Source organism: Grampus griseus, assembly GCF_964374135.1.
Source record: "Grampus griseus genome assembly, chromosome: 11".
Lineage (NCBI taxonomy): Eukaryota > Metazoa > Chordata > Mammalia > Artiodactyla > Delphinidae > Grampus > Grampus griseus.
The window spans coordinates 61,102,038-61,118,118 of NC_139005.1; the positions used below are offsets into that span (position 1 = coordinate 61,102,038).

The window sequence follows — 16,081 nt, forward strand, 5'->3', positions numbered from 1 at the left end:
CTTTGGCTGTGTTGGGTCTTCATTGTGGTGCGTGGGCTTCTCAGTGTGATGGCTTCTCTTGTTGCGGAGCACGGGCTTTAAGCACACGGACTTCAGTAGCTGCAGCATGGGGGCTCAGGAGTTGTGGCTCGTGGGCTCTCGAGCGCAGGCTCAGTAGTTGTGGCTCACAGGCTTAGTCGCTCTGCGGCATGTGGGATCTTCCTGGACCAGGGATCGAACCCGTATCCTCTGCACTGGCAGGAGGATTCTTAACCACTGTGCCACCAGGGAAGTCCCAAATATGTAGTCTTTTTCTTAAAAAAAAAAAGGGGAACAAACTAAATGCATTCTTCTGTATCTTGCTTTTTACACACACACACACACACACATACACACACACTCCTGAAGATCCCTCCAAATCAGTTTATAGAGTTCTTCCTTAGTGTGGATGTACCATACATTACTTAACCAGTCAACTGTGGCTGGACACTTGAGTTATCTAACCTTTTGCTGTTCCAAACCCTGCTGCAACAATTTTGTATATATGTCATTTTGTACATGTGGAGTTGTATCTGTAGGAGATATTCCCAGAAGCAGGATTACTGGATCAAAGGATTGAATACATTTATAATTTTGGTAGATACTGCCAGATGCCTTTCTAATGCACTGTGCTAGTTTGTATGACCCAACAGCAGTCTATGAGTGCCACACAACCTTGGCAACAGTGTGTGTTCCCAGAAGTGCAACCTTTTAATTTGGGAAAATGGTCATCTCTCAAGATCTTACTGTGATTCATAGGAACCTGCCTCATATTCTGAGGGAAATACATTTCTAGATAGATAAAAGGAAGCAGAACTGGGGTATAAAAGCATCTAGATTTTTGGTCAAAGTGATGGATGGAAAATAGATCTTATTATGGTTTGAATTTGCACTTTTCTTATTTTAAGTGAAGTTTACATGTTTAAGGACTATTTTTTTTTTTTTTTTTTTTTGCTGTACGCGGGCCTCTCACTGCTGTGGCCTCTCCCGTTGCGGAGCACAGGCTCCGGACGCGCAGGCTCAGCGGCCATGGCTCACAGGCCCAGCTGCTCCGCGGCATGTGGGATCTTCCCAGACCGGGGCACGAACCTGTGTCCCCTGCATTGGCAGGCGTACTCTCAACCACTGCGCCACCAGGGAAGCCCTTAAGGACTATTTTTATTACTTCATTTTTAAACTGCTTGGTCATTTCCTCCACTTCTTTTTCTATTAGGTTATTGATCATTTTCATTCACTAAGAATTTCTTTTCATAGAATTTCTTTTCATTCACTAAAATAAAAAGAGCCCTTGTTATTTTAGGGAGCTTAACACTTCATTTATGACTTAATTTGCAAAAATCTCCCACAGTTTACGAATTATCCTTTGAATCAGCTTCTTTTTTCTTTCTTTTGCAATGTTCATTAATGCAACTAATAGACTAATAATGCAATGAATAAACTGAATACAGGTATTAATGCAGAATCTAAAAATCAGGTCACAGGGCCAGAACCTAGTATCTTAGAAAACACAGCGCCTTGAAACTGCTGCTGGAATGGGGGCAGCAAGTGAAACCTGGAAAAGTATGATTGTCCAAGAAACTGCTGGGAAAGAGGTAGGCAGCTCCTCCTCCACCTCCCTCATGCCTGCCTTCTTCAGAATTACTCCCAGGATCAGCTGGCAGGAAGAAAAGCAAAGGTGAGAGTGGGGATTTATGCCATGTGCCAGCAGTTAGTAGGATGTTCCAGTTGTGATAAGCTGCACATGCCTCACTGCATGCAGAGAGAATAAGCACAAACAAAAGCAGAAGCCCCAGGATGGGACCTGAAGGAGGACTTAGGTGGGGGAGAACCAAGAATGCCAACCAGCTCTCCCCGTGTTAGGTCAATGCACAGGTCAGGGAGCCTGTGATGGCAGTGCTGTCAAGGCAGGGGCAGAATTCCTGTCTTCCTCAAGCTTGTGATTTCTCCATTTGACCTCATAAATGGAAACATTACAGCGAAGTATTAAACCTGCTTCTTATTAAGGTCAACTACAGAAGTGGTGGAGAAGAGAGAGTGGCATCTCATTTGAGCCTGATTTTGGTACAGCATCACCACTGAAATCAGCACTCTGAAAATACTCGAAAACCATGAAGTATCTTTTATTTTAAGAAATGAGAATTTACTTACTCAGATAGGAAATCTGCATGATAGTAGTAATCTGAAAGTTTATCCAGGAAAGAACGGGGTTCCAAAATAAATGTAGGCAGAACCACCCTGGATAGGTCCATGCCAGGACGGACTTGTTTCAGTAGTGTCCAGATAAGGCTTTTGTTTTCTTCTGACACAGTTTCTGTTTGAGAAGCCTCACCTGCCTTTAGCAATTAACAAAAAATACTGAAATACTATATTTATTTCAGACACATAAATATGTAGATAAGACAGCTAATACTGAAAATATGAATCTTCTCTAAGACTATTCCAAGCAATCTTAAAATGTGAAAATAACCCATTAGGTAATAAGTCAACACCTATAAAATTTAGTAAAAGGGTAGTCACAAGAGACACTAAATAAAGTGAATGGTATATACAAAGAATCCATTACAAAAAAAATTATACTCTATTATTTTATACTATGTTTACTTCTATGCATTAGCAATAACAAGAAAGTTATAAATTCATGTTTCCCTACAATTTACTTTGTACCTGGCAATAACATCAAGGAGTATCTTATTTCAAAAGCAAACCTGAAGATGTAAACTCTAAATTTAATAGAATATATTGGTATTTGTGCGAGTATATGTGTTTAATTGTTTATAAATCTTGATATATTCATATGTATGCAACTTTTAAAATAAAATAGGTATTATATAAATACTATTCTCTTTCAGGAAAAGAAGAAATAGGTCACACAAATATCTTCAATTTCATCTGTAAATTTCCAAGAATTAGAAAACCAAAATCTCTGAAAATCACAGACTGTTACCTCTCCGAGTTCTTCATGGCTCTGTTCAGTGTAGGTAGTCTCCTTTAAAGGCTCAACAGGCTCAGGTTCAATGTATGAGTCATCTTGCCTTTCTGATGTATCTGTGTCACTTTCTTCACTTTTCCCCATCACCTCATTGTCAGACTCATCATGCTCTTGATCATTTTCTTTATCAGATTTATCAGAATACATATCTTGGTCCTTAAAATGCTGCCGTTCAATTTCACTATCATTTAACCTTAAGAGAAAGAATTATTAGGAGGAAGGATAAAGGAGGTTAAGAATATTTAATTTATAAATAAGAAGGATATGTAACACTTACTGAGAATTTACTATGTGAAGGGTACCATTTTAAGTGTTTTATATAGTTTAACTCATTTAATCATAAAATAGCCCTAAAAGTAAAATTATTACTCTCACTTCACAGATTAAAAAATGGAGGCACAGAGAAATTAAATTAAAACCTGGAAAATGCTAAAAGATGACACTCTGAGCTCTTTGCTTCTCTATCCTTTAGGTCTAAAATTTTCTAAAAGCAAAATTTTACACTATTCCTTGCTAGATTTTTTTCTTAGTTTTACAAACATCATCACTTGAATCAACCTATCACTTCTGGTCTAAAGAAAAACTTCAAGACAAGACCACTAGATTCTCAAGTGAACGCAAATGAATTATGACTTTCTACCTGTAAAGGTCTCCAAAGTCACTCATAATAAGTCCAAAAATAAAAGGAGAAATGTATAAGGTAATTATATCGATTTAATACTGGACTGAGGACTTCCTTGGTGGCACAGTGGTTAGGAATCTGCCTGTCAATGCAGGAGACATGGGTTTGATCCCTGGTTCGGGAAGATCCCACATGCCGCAGAGCAATGAAGCCTATGCTTCATGCAATGAAGCCACAACTACTGAGCCTGCATTCTAGAGCCCGTGAGCCACAACTACTGAGCCCCTGTGCCACAACTACTGAGCCTTCACCCTAGAGCCTGCGCTCCGCAACTACTGAAGACTGCGCACCTAGAGCCTGTGCTCCGCAACGAGAGGCCACCAAAATGAGAAGCCTGCGCACCACAACGAAGAGTAGCCCCCGCTCACCGCAACCAGAGAAGGCCCACGCACAGCAACGAAGACCCAACGGAGCCAAAAGAAAGAAAAAAAAACAACTGGATAGGCTTAACCTTGAAAAAAAACTCTATGGAGAACTGGAAATGGAAATTTCAGCTTAAGGAAATGAACCTATGGCCTAAAATTGTTAAGCTGCCATACCCAACCTTATTCTTACTTACAAGACTAGGGTTACTATTCTGCACAAAAAGGAAACAATTTTTTTTAAAAAATCACTTCCAGAATCAAACATTTTTTAAGAAATTTCTCATTTAAGAAAGTATCTGTGGGTTTCGTTTGGTATAAAAAATTTGTAAAGTACTTTACAAAAGAATACATGGTGCCGTTATATATAATAATTGACATTTTAACTATGCTGAGATAAGTTTAACAGAGTAGTCCTATTTGATTCTCTTTTAGTCTCTATTTTTCCAAAATCTTCTTATGTTTGGATTTTAATCAGACAACTTCTAACAGAAATTCATTTTTTAGAATACTTATTTTCTTTTTTCTCCTTTACAATCATATATTGCTGTCTTTGCTTTCTTACCATCTAGTCTCTCCTTAATCCCTCACAATCTGTTTTTTATTTTCTCTTTTATTTTGTTTTATCCTCTCTCCCCTTTGGCAACCTGTCCAGTTTCAAGACTTCATCATTTCTATTTGATGATTTCTGTTTGATGATTTCCCATGCATGCAAGAATAAGCTTCAGATTCATGTTTTTAAACGCTTGGTTGACCACATCTATATATACTGGGACCACTGCATCCTCAACATATCCAATATTTAATACATTATCTCCCAAATATGGTCCTTTTAAAAATTTTTTGTCATCTTCCCAGTTACTCAGGCTTAAAACTTGGTAATCTTTTTTTAACTTTACCCGTTTCCTGTCTCTTACATCCAAGGAGACTCTAAGTCTTGAAGGTAGGCTCCCATCCTTCCTCATCTCTGCAACATCAGTTCCTAGCTCATTTTCTGTCATATATCCAAATGAACGTGTTCATATGTTGATTCTACTTAATGGTAAAATCTGTTATATTGATCCTCTCCCTGATTCCCTAGCTGGATATTATGTTTTCACCCTCTAAATTCTCCTGATCCTATATTACCCTAAGACATCTCTCCTTTGGTTGTTTATGTCATTCTTTTCTTCCTACTATTTATAGTTGCTTGGCATTTTATCGCTTTCAAGCAAAACAAAACAAAACATCTCTCTAGGATTACATAGCTAGTAAACTGTTATACTGGATTCAAATTTAGGATCATATCTGATTCATTTTCCTATTCACAATGTGGTGAATTACAAAGAAAAGTGTATGGTATCTTACACAGAAAAGAGACTCAAAATTTTTTAATGAATAAATATGTGAAGCAGATGAATTTTAAGATCCCCAAATAAGAGCATTTAAGGATTACCTGGTATTCTATAATACCAGGGGAAAAGGCCCCAACAAAAACCCATTCCTATATCAGGTGCACCTCCCTCCCCCTCATCCTATCAGACTCCTACACTAGGATAAAACAAAGCTCCAGATTATAGATCTGCAAAGAAAGGATGTAAAAGATAAGGTAATGGTGGTTTTATTTATTTATTTTTGGCGGTTTTAAAAGAGAGTAAAGAAAAAGAGTCAAACAAAAGGATAGGAAAAAAAAAAAAAAGTTCAGCTCCGCTTACAGGGAAGCGAGGAGAGAAGTAGTCTAACTTTGAGGAGGGTAACGTCAATGCTGACAGAAATAAGTGGCTGCAGAGAAGCTGAGGGCTGGGGCCAGGGAGGAAAAGCTGAGGGCTGGGGCCAGGCAGGAAAAGCGGAAGTCTATTTTTCCTGCAAAGCAACAGAAGAGATCTGAACCTCAACCTTCGTTTCCTTGAAGAAAATTTTTTTTAGTATTAACTACAATGAATGCTTCAGGGGAAAAAAAAACCACAAATAGGATACAGTTCCAATTTGAAACACAATATAATAGGAGAATTCCACAAATACCAGGTAGAATAAGTCAAGTCCATTATAGAAAAAACAAAAAAGTGCTAATAGAACAACAGTAGAAGGACGGATTACATCTCATTTTTATGAGGCAAAGAAAGGCTTCGCATATGATATAATATTTGAGATTGAGATTGGCCTTGAAGAAAACACAGGAGTATGACGGAAGAAAAGAGCAAGGAGGACTAGACGTCATTCTTAATTGACGGAACACCAGGCACAAAGACAAGGTAGTTAGCATGGTTGTATTTAGGAAAGAACAAGTAATTCATATTAGCTGGAATCAAGGAAATAACTGTCTACACCTCACCAGAGCAACTCAACAAATTTTAAACCAGGCCATAGGGGTTTAAAGACAGCTAAGTTTCAAACCTAGATACAATACAAAAATTCTAGGCCTGCCAACTAACCTAGTGAATAACACAGTCTCGAAAATAATCACCAAATTAGTGGCAATATCTACTTACTGGAAGTTATCACCACTGTGGAGACTGTTAGCACGTAATAAGCCATACAAAGTCACATGTGTGCTCTCTGATGAGATGCTCAGGTCATGTTCTTTTCCTTCCCTGATCATTGTACGTTTAAGAAGACTAGAACATTTCAAAGCCAACTCCAAAGCATCCATCCAGCACCTTCCTAGAAAAAGACAGATTCATAAATAGTATAATTCAAGAAACTAGAAAAACTAGCATCCATCTTAATTTAACACTGTTAACTTTTAAACATACTATTATTTCTCTCAGAAACATGCACTGTAAAAATTAATTAGAATATAAAATCCTGCCAGGATGTCTTAATGCAATTTTTCAGTTTAATAAGTGCTTTTTACATTCTAAATATTTAGAAACCACTGGTAAATAAATAGCATTAACATACATTAGAAAATACATCTAATCTAAAATAAATGTACTTTATTTTTAAAAGCTTCAAACATTAACATGTAGAATAACTGAAGGTACCAAAAAGGTACATGAAATATACCTAAGGTATTATGTTTCTACTATAAACAAACTATCTAAAATAATATTTTGTTGTTGACAGGACATCTATCCCAGGTTTAGCACCAAAATTTTAAGTCAGAAAAATGCCTGTCTAATACTGTTATTAACTGCCATATTAGTTAGTAGAAACATTAATAACTTAATTTTGTGTGTGTGTGGTTGACTCTATGTATTTTAATTTTTGTTTATATTCGACTATAGTTGATTTACAATGTTGTGTTTCAGGTGCACAGCAAAGTGATCCAGTTATACATATACATATATCTATTCTTTCTGAAATTTTTTTTCCCATTTAGGTTATTACAGAATATTGAGCAGAGTTCCCAGTGCTCAACAGCGCTCAGCAGTAGGTCCTTGTTGGTATCTATTGTAAATATAATAGTGTGTATATGTCAATCCCCAAACTCCCAATTTATCCCTCCCCCCAATAACTTTATTTTTTTTAAATTAAAATTTAGAACAGTACTAGTAGAAAAAAAATGTTAATTGCTCTTAAAAGTCATATACATTTGTTTCAAGATATGGTGGCAATATCAGCCACATAAATCGTTTTCATAATGAAAGCTCATGCCTATGATATTTTAATTTAAAAAACAATCATCTAGTGAAAGTAAAGTTTAGAAGGTTACATGATTCCCTAGGCTAAGCTAGTCTACACTATAAAACATAAAAGTGAAGAAAAAATCCATTATCAATTATTAAAGTTTTAAAGTTACCTTGCTTTCATACAAATTATACCCTCCCTATATTTGTTTCAGGAATTAAATATTAAGTAATAAAGTACAGAATAGAAGTTTGTGTTTGAACGTCTTATGCAAAAAAGCAAAATAGTGTATACAGTGTCATGTTAATATTTAACGATAAAATATAAATAGTATTAAATGTACTTCTAAAATGACAAATCTTAATGAGTTACCACAGAGAATGCTAATCAAGTCAAAAAGGTGTTAATATGTCAATAAAGGATGAAGAAGAAAACTCCAGGCTGCTAGTTTATCACTCAATTATATAATGCTTCCTTCCTATTAGATTTCCCCATTTGTCAACCAAGTTGATGATATATTTAGTGTTCTAGGCAATTTATGATTATAATACGTCTGCTGCAAATTCCATACTAAATGCAGATTTCCCAAAGGAAAATGCAGCGATCTATAAAAGTATAGATCTATAAAAGTATATAGTATATTTTTAAGTGACTCTTAAAAATAAGGACCAAAATCCAATCCATCATTTGTATTTACCATCTGACTCTGAAGTAGCTCGGATGATCAAATAACTGCTAGGTAAGGGCTGAGTTATGGATCCAACTGCTTCACCTTTTGGACCCTTAAAAGCAGAATAAACAAAATAAATGGTGTACAGTATTATGAGATCTCAACTTTATATTATTCATAATTATCTGTAATAATCTAAGTGAGGCATGGATTATAATTTTTAAAAACAAACAAGCTTTAATTTCATGCTTCTTAAGAAAGCAAATGTTAAGTACTGAGGAAAGTTTTCCTCTTCCACAAAATTTACCTCCTTACCAGAAAACTGAACTTATAGTTAACATTAAGCATTATCTCTGCATATTGTTCACATATTAAAGAGAAACCTAAAATTTCCCATATGAGACCAAATTTTAATTTAACAGAGAATTTCCATACTACAGAAACTATTAGATGAGAAATACTAAATTTCTGGAAGCCTAAAGAAACAGCTGGAAACTTATAAGAAAAAGAGAAATGAATTTTTACTAGGTCCAGGGAAAAATAATTTTTTAAGTTGTCAGATCAAAGAATAAAATGGATTTTAAGAAGCATAAACATTAGGAGGTAAAGATGGACATTTAAAGTGAAAAAAGTAGAAACAAATCAATACGATTTTAACAAATTCTATAATATCCCTTGGGTATTTTCAAATGGCTTTATAATTTATGGTCTAGTTCCTAGAACCAGTATAGAGTAGGACCTTGAGTCAGACTGCCTGGGTTTCAATCTTGATTCCATACTAGAAAAATTACTTAAGTAACCTCTTTAGGCCTCAATCTCTTTATCTGGGTAATGGGGGAATATTTGTATCCTCCTTACAGGAAATTTGTATCCTCCTTATCTCGTACCTTACAGGCACGAGAATTAAAAAAAGATTCCATATAACATGCTGAAAAGAGTCCCTGACACAAAGTAAAAATTTATAAACATTACTCTTTCCTAAGCATAGACATTGACTTTTAAGCTGCTTAAACAATGTCCTAAGTAGGTTTTGCTTGTGAAGAATATTCTGATGTTCATATAATTGTACAAATTTCCCTCCCACCAATATCTGGAATGAAATAACTTGACATTATAAGTATCTTTTAATGATTTTAAAATTCATTATAATTCTTACAATGCCTAAAAATAGTAGTAAAGAATAAATAATATACATATAAAAGATTTTGAAAGTAATTTTTTTTCACTTCAGAATGACATGATACAGAAATACCAGAGGTTTCATGGGTTAAATTCTTTCCCCTGTGGGAAGTATATAATCTCAGAATAAAACTAACTCTGTAATCCTAAATTTATTCCTGCTATGATTCCACACTACTGAAATAAAGGTTAAAAGCCCAGGTCTTTTCCTAGGTGTCTGTATATTGCCTAATTAAGCAATACCCAACAAATTAAAAAGCTGAAGCTACATTTAGTTCTAATCTCAATTAGGTTGTTTACCTAAAGGAGGAGTCCCAAAACCTTTATTCAAGTGTAACTGACTTTAGAAACTAAAACAATGATCGCTTTGTAAAAACTTAAGCTAGACTCATTTATTCAGTTAGCATGTATTGCCTGTCTACTGTTTGTAGAATTCCTTAGTATAATAGTTTATCAAATAGAGCATTTCTATTTTCTTGATTGTTTTTAAAACAAGGAGTGACCACGGTAATGCTTTTTAGTTATAAAAGCATTAGAGCTCCATCTTCAAAGAAAGCTGCCTCTCAAAAATATGTAGGACTGCTTCTGCTTATAGGCTTCCTATCACATATTTACATCACTACAGGAAAGACCACCAAAATAAATGGCAGCTTCTGTTCTAGGGAGTCTGACAATTTGATAAAGAGAAGAACACTCACAGTAAACAGGATACAATATTACAAAGCAAAGCTGGTAATTGCAAAGTAAAAGAACAGTACAAACAATCCCTATAGACAAGAGATAACAAGGTACAATATAAATTTGGGAAGCATTTTCTGGAGAAATTTTTAACTTAGATCTTAAAGGTAAACTAAGCATTTTGGTGCACATTTCATCGTGGGTAGAAACAGAAAGAGGAATAATGTGATTGAAGACAAAAACAAATTTATAAGTTCTGGCAGAGGACAGCAATCATTAATCATTCATTGATTTATCTCAGTTCTACTTATAGATTGTCATCTTTACCTCTCACCTATATAACAAGTGCTTACTTACCTTCACTGCCCAAATGGACTGCTCCAAAGGATGGAAAAGTTTAAAACAAAAGCCATCCTTTTTTGATGGACGCTCAATGATCTCACAGGCATTCAGAAGAACTGTTCCTACCCATTGACCATTTTTTTGGGTTTTATAGATCAGTAGCACACCAGGTTTCAACACACACCACAATTTGGTCCAGCTCTTTAGAGTACCACGAATCTACAAAAATATAAGTTTATTTAAGAAATAAACCTTTGTTTCTCTGCTCCACAAGATACTAATCAAATAGAGGCAAATAGGGTATTTTAATCTAAAATTTCCATAAAGTGTACACTTTAAATTCACTAGGTGTATGTTTGTTAAGCTACTAAATAGCAAGCACTGGAAATAAATGCAGCATGACTCCTGCTTCTGAGGAACTTAAATTCTAGTGGGAGACTGCATCAACAATTTCAAAACAATGTACCAAGTAGAATGGTTTTCCTAGCCTTCCTGGCCAGGTCAGGGGCCATTAAAATATACTTTCCTAGTATAGGATATGGAGCTTAAAGACTTAGTAAGTAGAGCCAATATAAGTCAGAAGGTGTTTTCAGAATAATATCGAAGAAGACCCCCATATTACTTGAACTATCAAGGAAACTATCACTAGACTTCTATTTTAGTAAGAAAACTTCCATGACAGATCCCATAAGGATTTTAGGTTGGAGGTTGTACCTATCCTTGGGGAAGGTGAAAAGCTTTCACTGCTGGGGTGATTTTTAGGTGAAAGCCAGGTACTAAAACTTCCTGGGAGTCAGGGTCTTACAAGACCATTCTCAAAGTTAGTATTAGGCTAAAATATTCCTACCAAATATCCTACAGATAAGAATGATAAAGAGGATAGAGTGACTAAGATGACAGGAAATAAAAGTAAGTGGAAATAACCAGAGGCTAAAAGAATAAGAAATAGAAATAGCAATATGTATGTTGTTCTGCAAATTAATGCTTTTCAAATGGTAACTTTTACACTAACTTTGTCTCATATCTTCTCCAAAATGCAAATATACCAAGTCTACAATAATACTAAATGATAATTTGAACAGCAAACAAAATATTTCTTTACAGGACATCAATGAGACCAGCGGTCCGCAAACTTTCTGTCACCAGGGACCGGTTTCGTGGAAGACAATTTTTCCACAAAGAGGGGGGATGGTTCAGATGGTAACACAAGAGATGGGGAGCGGCAGATGAAGTTTCGCTCGCTCGTCTGCTGCTCACCTCCTGCTGTGCGGCCCGGTTCCAAACAGGCCGCGGACCGGTATTGGTCCGTGGTCTGGGGGTTGGGGACCCCTGGATTAGACTATATCATGTCACACAAATCAAAACGCATTTTTAAAAGAACTGCTATCCATATTTGACGTTATTTGATGTCAAGAGAGACAACATTAAGGTTTCTTCTCTCCATTAAGACTGGAACATAGATCCTCTGGGATACAATTAATAGTTTCTTCATCAGTGAAAAACAATCAACCTAGGAGATGTTTTTGTCTTGCAGGCTTTTAGGTGCACTCTGGGCTTTCCTATTCCAGTTGGTAAATATCCAGCATTTGAATTCAAGAGTCAATACAAACTGACCTTCAACCAATCAGCCATAACAATAACAGAGGGATCTGTGATTGTACTGAGTAACTCCTTTGTGGCTCTTTTCTTTTCTTCTCGGTAATTTTTCTTTTGTACCTATTTTACAGAAATAATAGAAAAATTAAAAATTCATTAGAAATAGGCAATTTCTCTCCAATTTTTTAGCTCCATAGTATGTAAAAAAATTTACACTCTAAAATAAAATTCTAAACCTCTTTTAGAATTCTAGCATCTTAGGACAGACCTTTTTTTTTTAAGAGCTGGTAGAAATTTTTAGAAAAGCAAGGTTAGAATCTAGTTTTTCTGATCACTAGTCCAATTCTCTGTATATTTTTAAAGAATTTTACGTTTTTAAAATTACACAGTACATGAATACAAACTCATGATAAAAATTTCAAACAACACAAAGCTAAAAGCCGTTTTTATTATACCCTCTCCTATTCCGATTCTCAGAATTGATCACTGTTAACCTTCAGGAAAACACTATCCTTTCAGGCCTCTTCTATGTACACAACCTACAGAAATATACTTTTGTGTTTGTTTTTGTTTTTTTAAACACATAAAAAAGGTTCTCCTATTCAATATTTTTTGGAGCATTTCAATTCTCTTTCCATTCCACGTCTACCTCATTCTTTTAACTGCTACATAGGATTCCTAGTATGAATAAAATAATAAGAGGTAACATTTACGGGACACATTCTGCGTACCAGTCACTGTTGTAAGCACTTTACATGTATTACCTCATTTAATACTCACAATAACCTTGGGAAGTAGGACTATCATTATCCTTATTTTACAGATGAGAAAACTGAGGCACAGAGAGTAAATTGCCCAGGATCACATAGTTAGTAATTCATGGAGGCAGAATTCAAATAGAGGCAGCCTGGCTCTAAAACACATGCTTTTAAGCACCATGCTATACTACTTCTATAATTTTTCTTAACATATTCTCTTACTGATGGAAATCTACTCTGTTGTCAGTTTTTCATACCACAAACAATGCTGTAGTTATTTAGGACTGGCAATTTTTCTCTCTTTTCTGACACTAATATATAACATATAAATAACTAAGAAACTACAACATTGAAACTAATTCATTCAAATTATCAAAGTTTTACCCTTCATAAGTCACTCCTGAGATAATTTGGGAAAGTAGCAGTGAAGCAATCTTATTATTTATTGCTTTGTTGTTGTTCACGAAGGGGAGAAGATAACCTATCAGTGACTTTTTATAAACTAAAACACAAAATTTTCCTAGTTGCATTTAATGGTGAAGAGACTACATACACACAAGAAATTTTAATAATTATACAGTCAAAAAGTTTTCACTTTGGTCTTTGTTAATATGCATATCTGAATTAACAGATTTCATATAGGACTGTAAATGCAGATACGTATAGGATCAGATATGGAAAAAAAGAGGGGCAAAACAGACTATATGGGAATCAAGAATCAATTGGAAAGCATGTGTTCCTTAAACTCCAGGATCTGTGGCCATTCTGGAAGGCAGGCCCAGTATAACCTATTTCTTAGGAGAAGCTGGAAATCTGGACTTGTAATTGTTGGCTCAAATTTTTAAAACACTGTGTAGGTCAAACAAAATATATATTACCTGTGGGCCAAATTCAGCCCATGATCTAGCAGTTAGTAAACTCAAATTTCAAAGGGCAGCAGAGCTTCCCGTTATGTTCTATAACGCAGTGGCGTGCTTGACTCAAGTACAGCTGTGCAGAGATATCCAGTCCTCAGCACCGCACCCCAGGTGAGGGCCAGAGTAGCACTGGGACAGTCATCAAAGAGTCTTTTCAGTTGACTCCAGCATGCCATACAAACATTAATATTTTTTTTCTTCCTTTAGGATTACAAATACTTATTTCTTTATCTTATTTCATAACTGTGGAAACTAACCTTGAGAGATTCTTTTTTTGTAAGCTTGCTTGAAGCTGAACTATCCTTCTCCGAGCCATTATAAAGTTTAGATTCAGACTGAAATCACATGGAAATGAAGAAAAGAGAAATAATAATTAAAATCGCTACTTATTCTACACACACATATGGCACATAAAAACTAATGTTAAAACTATGTTTGTGACATTCTTCCAATTCATTGCTGTGATTTAGGCAAATGTCAATTTTCAAATACTGATTTTCCCTTTACAGTATTTGGGTTTGAAAACTAATCCACATTAAAGCCACAAAAATAAAAACTTATCAATAAATTAATTTACAATGTGAGGTTAAATAAGATCATTTATAAATCTCTGCCTTCTATTTTTCAGGGTATTCCTGAAAAACACAATTATTTACTTATTCTTAGGACAAATGTATCCAAAGCAGTGTAATTTTTTAAGTTGAAATATTCTTAAAAACAAAAAACTTCTAGCAAGTTGCTGTACACGTTGCCCTGTTGCTACTCCTTCTCCAAAGGGGATAAATACAAACATCTTCAGAAACAAGTAATGAAACACCCTAAGTTGTACAGTGTTTAAAAATCAATATTCCTAGCACCTACTTCTTCCTAACTATCCAGTGCCCCTAAATTATTACTAATGTCTTAAACTTGTCTCCAGACTTTGTTTATACTTGATATTTCAATTTGATCCTCATAAGAACCTTGAAAAATAGGCATAACAAGTGGTTTTATCTCCATTTTACAAATCATGAAAGGGAGGCTCAGGGACGTTGATTTTCTAAACAATCAATCAACAGCAGGGATCAGAACCCGGGTCTCCTAATCCAGCACTCTTTCAAGGAGACTACTTTCTTCCACCAGAGTAGAAGAATATAGAACTAAAAGCTGCTTCTATAAATCCTGGAACAATTAAATTAAACATATTCCTTCACTGTTCTGTGATTCTCATTTTTACCTATTGTTAGACATGGGAGAAGGTACTTAAAGTTTGTAGCATTACTCCCAGTGCCAGGAAAGTATATGGGGCTTGATCCAAATGGTAGCTTTCAAGTGTTTAATGGCCAGATCTACATAATATCACTAGATGTGATCAAGGATGAAAAACTTTGGGTACAAACTCCCTCACTCAATTTTAAGATCCATGAGGACAGGGACCACGTTTATTCATCAATTATAGCCAGCTATCACCTGGGGAAAAAGAAGGGCTCAATAAATACCTTTGGAATTAATAAAATGAAAATGAAACTAGCATTTGCAGCTCATCTCTCCTAAAAATGCCTCCACTACTTAGTACAAAATACGAATTATTATGTTGATGGTAATAACTGGCTGAACTGGAAAGGAACTGCAAACTACACTCAATGTAGAAGGTGGGGATTAACCTAATTAAATTTTTGTTGAAGTTACTCCTTTGAGAACTGGCCTTGAAACATCATATTGCTTACTCCCATGATGACAGGATATATTGTGATACTAAAACCATTCCACAGAAGTTCTCAAGCCAAACAGGTCTCTGTCCTCTCCTTGCCACTGGAAACTCAAAGATGACATGGCTACTGTCAGAGGAATATAATGGTTTCTATTTCCCACAGCTTAATAAGAAAATGTGTATTATAATGTACTTTTTAGATACTATTAAGTGAAGAATACTAATAATATTAGCTTAAAAGTTAATGAAAATGAATGACTGTTTAACTCTTTGCCAAGTACTATGTAAGTACTTTATATGTTCTGCTTCATTTAATCCTCAAAGCAACCTTATGAGATAGTTGTAGTTCCTCCTTTTGCTAATAAAGAAACTAAGACTAACAGATTAAATAACTTCCTAAAGTCACAGAGTCATAAGTAGACGATCTGGGATTTGTACTCTGGTGTGCCTAATTCTCAGTCTCATGCTCTTAGCCATCTCATCACATTTATTTCTCACCTTTTAAAACTGTTCATATAGAATCTTAGACTCAAATTTAAGACTTATCTTTACGAACAACAGGAAATCTATTTCCCTAGACATGACAAGATCTGGCTTGGAGATTCCTAAACGATTCTAGTATATTAGGGACCAGCAGGCCAGATGGCTGTC

At 35.3% G+C, this 16,081-nt stretch overlaps 1 protein-coding gene across 2 annotated transcripts in view; it reads right to left on the bottom strand.

The window, feature by feature from the left end:
* The window catches only part of OSBPL8 (oxysterol binding protein like 8), a 193,756-nt gene that overhangs the window by 41,598 nt on the left and 136,077 nt on the right, over positions 1-16,081 (bottom strand). For both annotated transcript variants that reach the window (XM_082666886.1, XM_082666885.1), the window contains exons 5-11: positions 13,998-14,075; positions 12,084-12,185; positions 10,485-10,688; positions 8,298-8,382; positions 6,520-6,691; positions 2,963-3,200; positions 2,167-2,351 (exon numbers count right to left, since the gene is read on the bottom strand). In XM_082666886.1, coding sequence (XP_082523012.1) covers positions 2,167-2,351; positions 2,963-3,200; positions 6,520-6,691; positions 8,298-8,382; positions 10,485-10,688; positions 12,084-12,185; positions 13,998-14,075 — 1,064 coding nt within the window. The remainder of the gene's footprint in view (positions 1-2,166; positions 2,352-2,962; positions 3,201-6,519; positions 6,692-8,297; positions 8,383-10,484; positions 10,689-12,083; positions 12,186-13,997; positions 14,076-16,081) is intronic.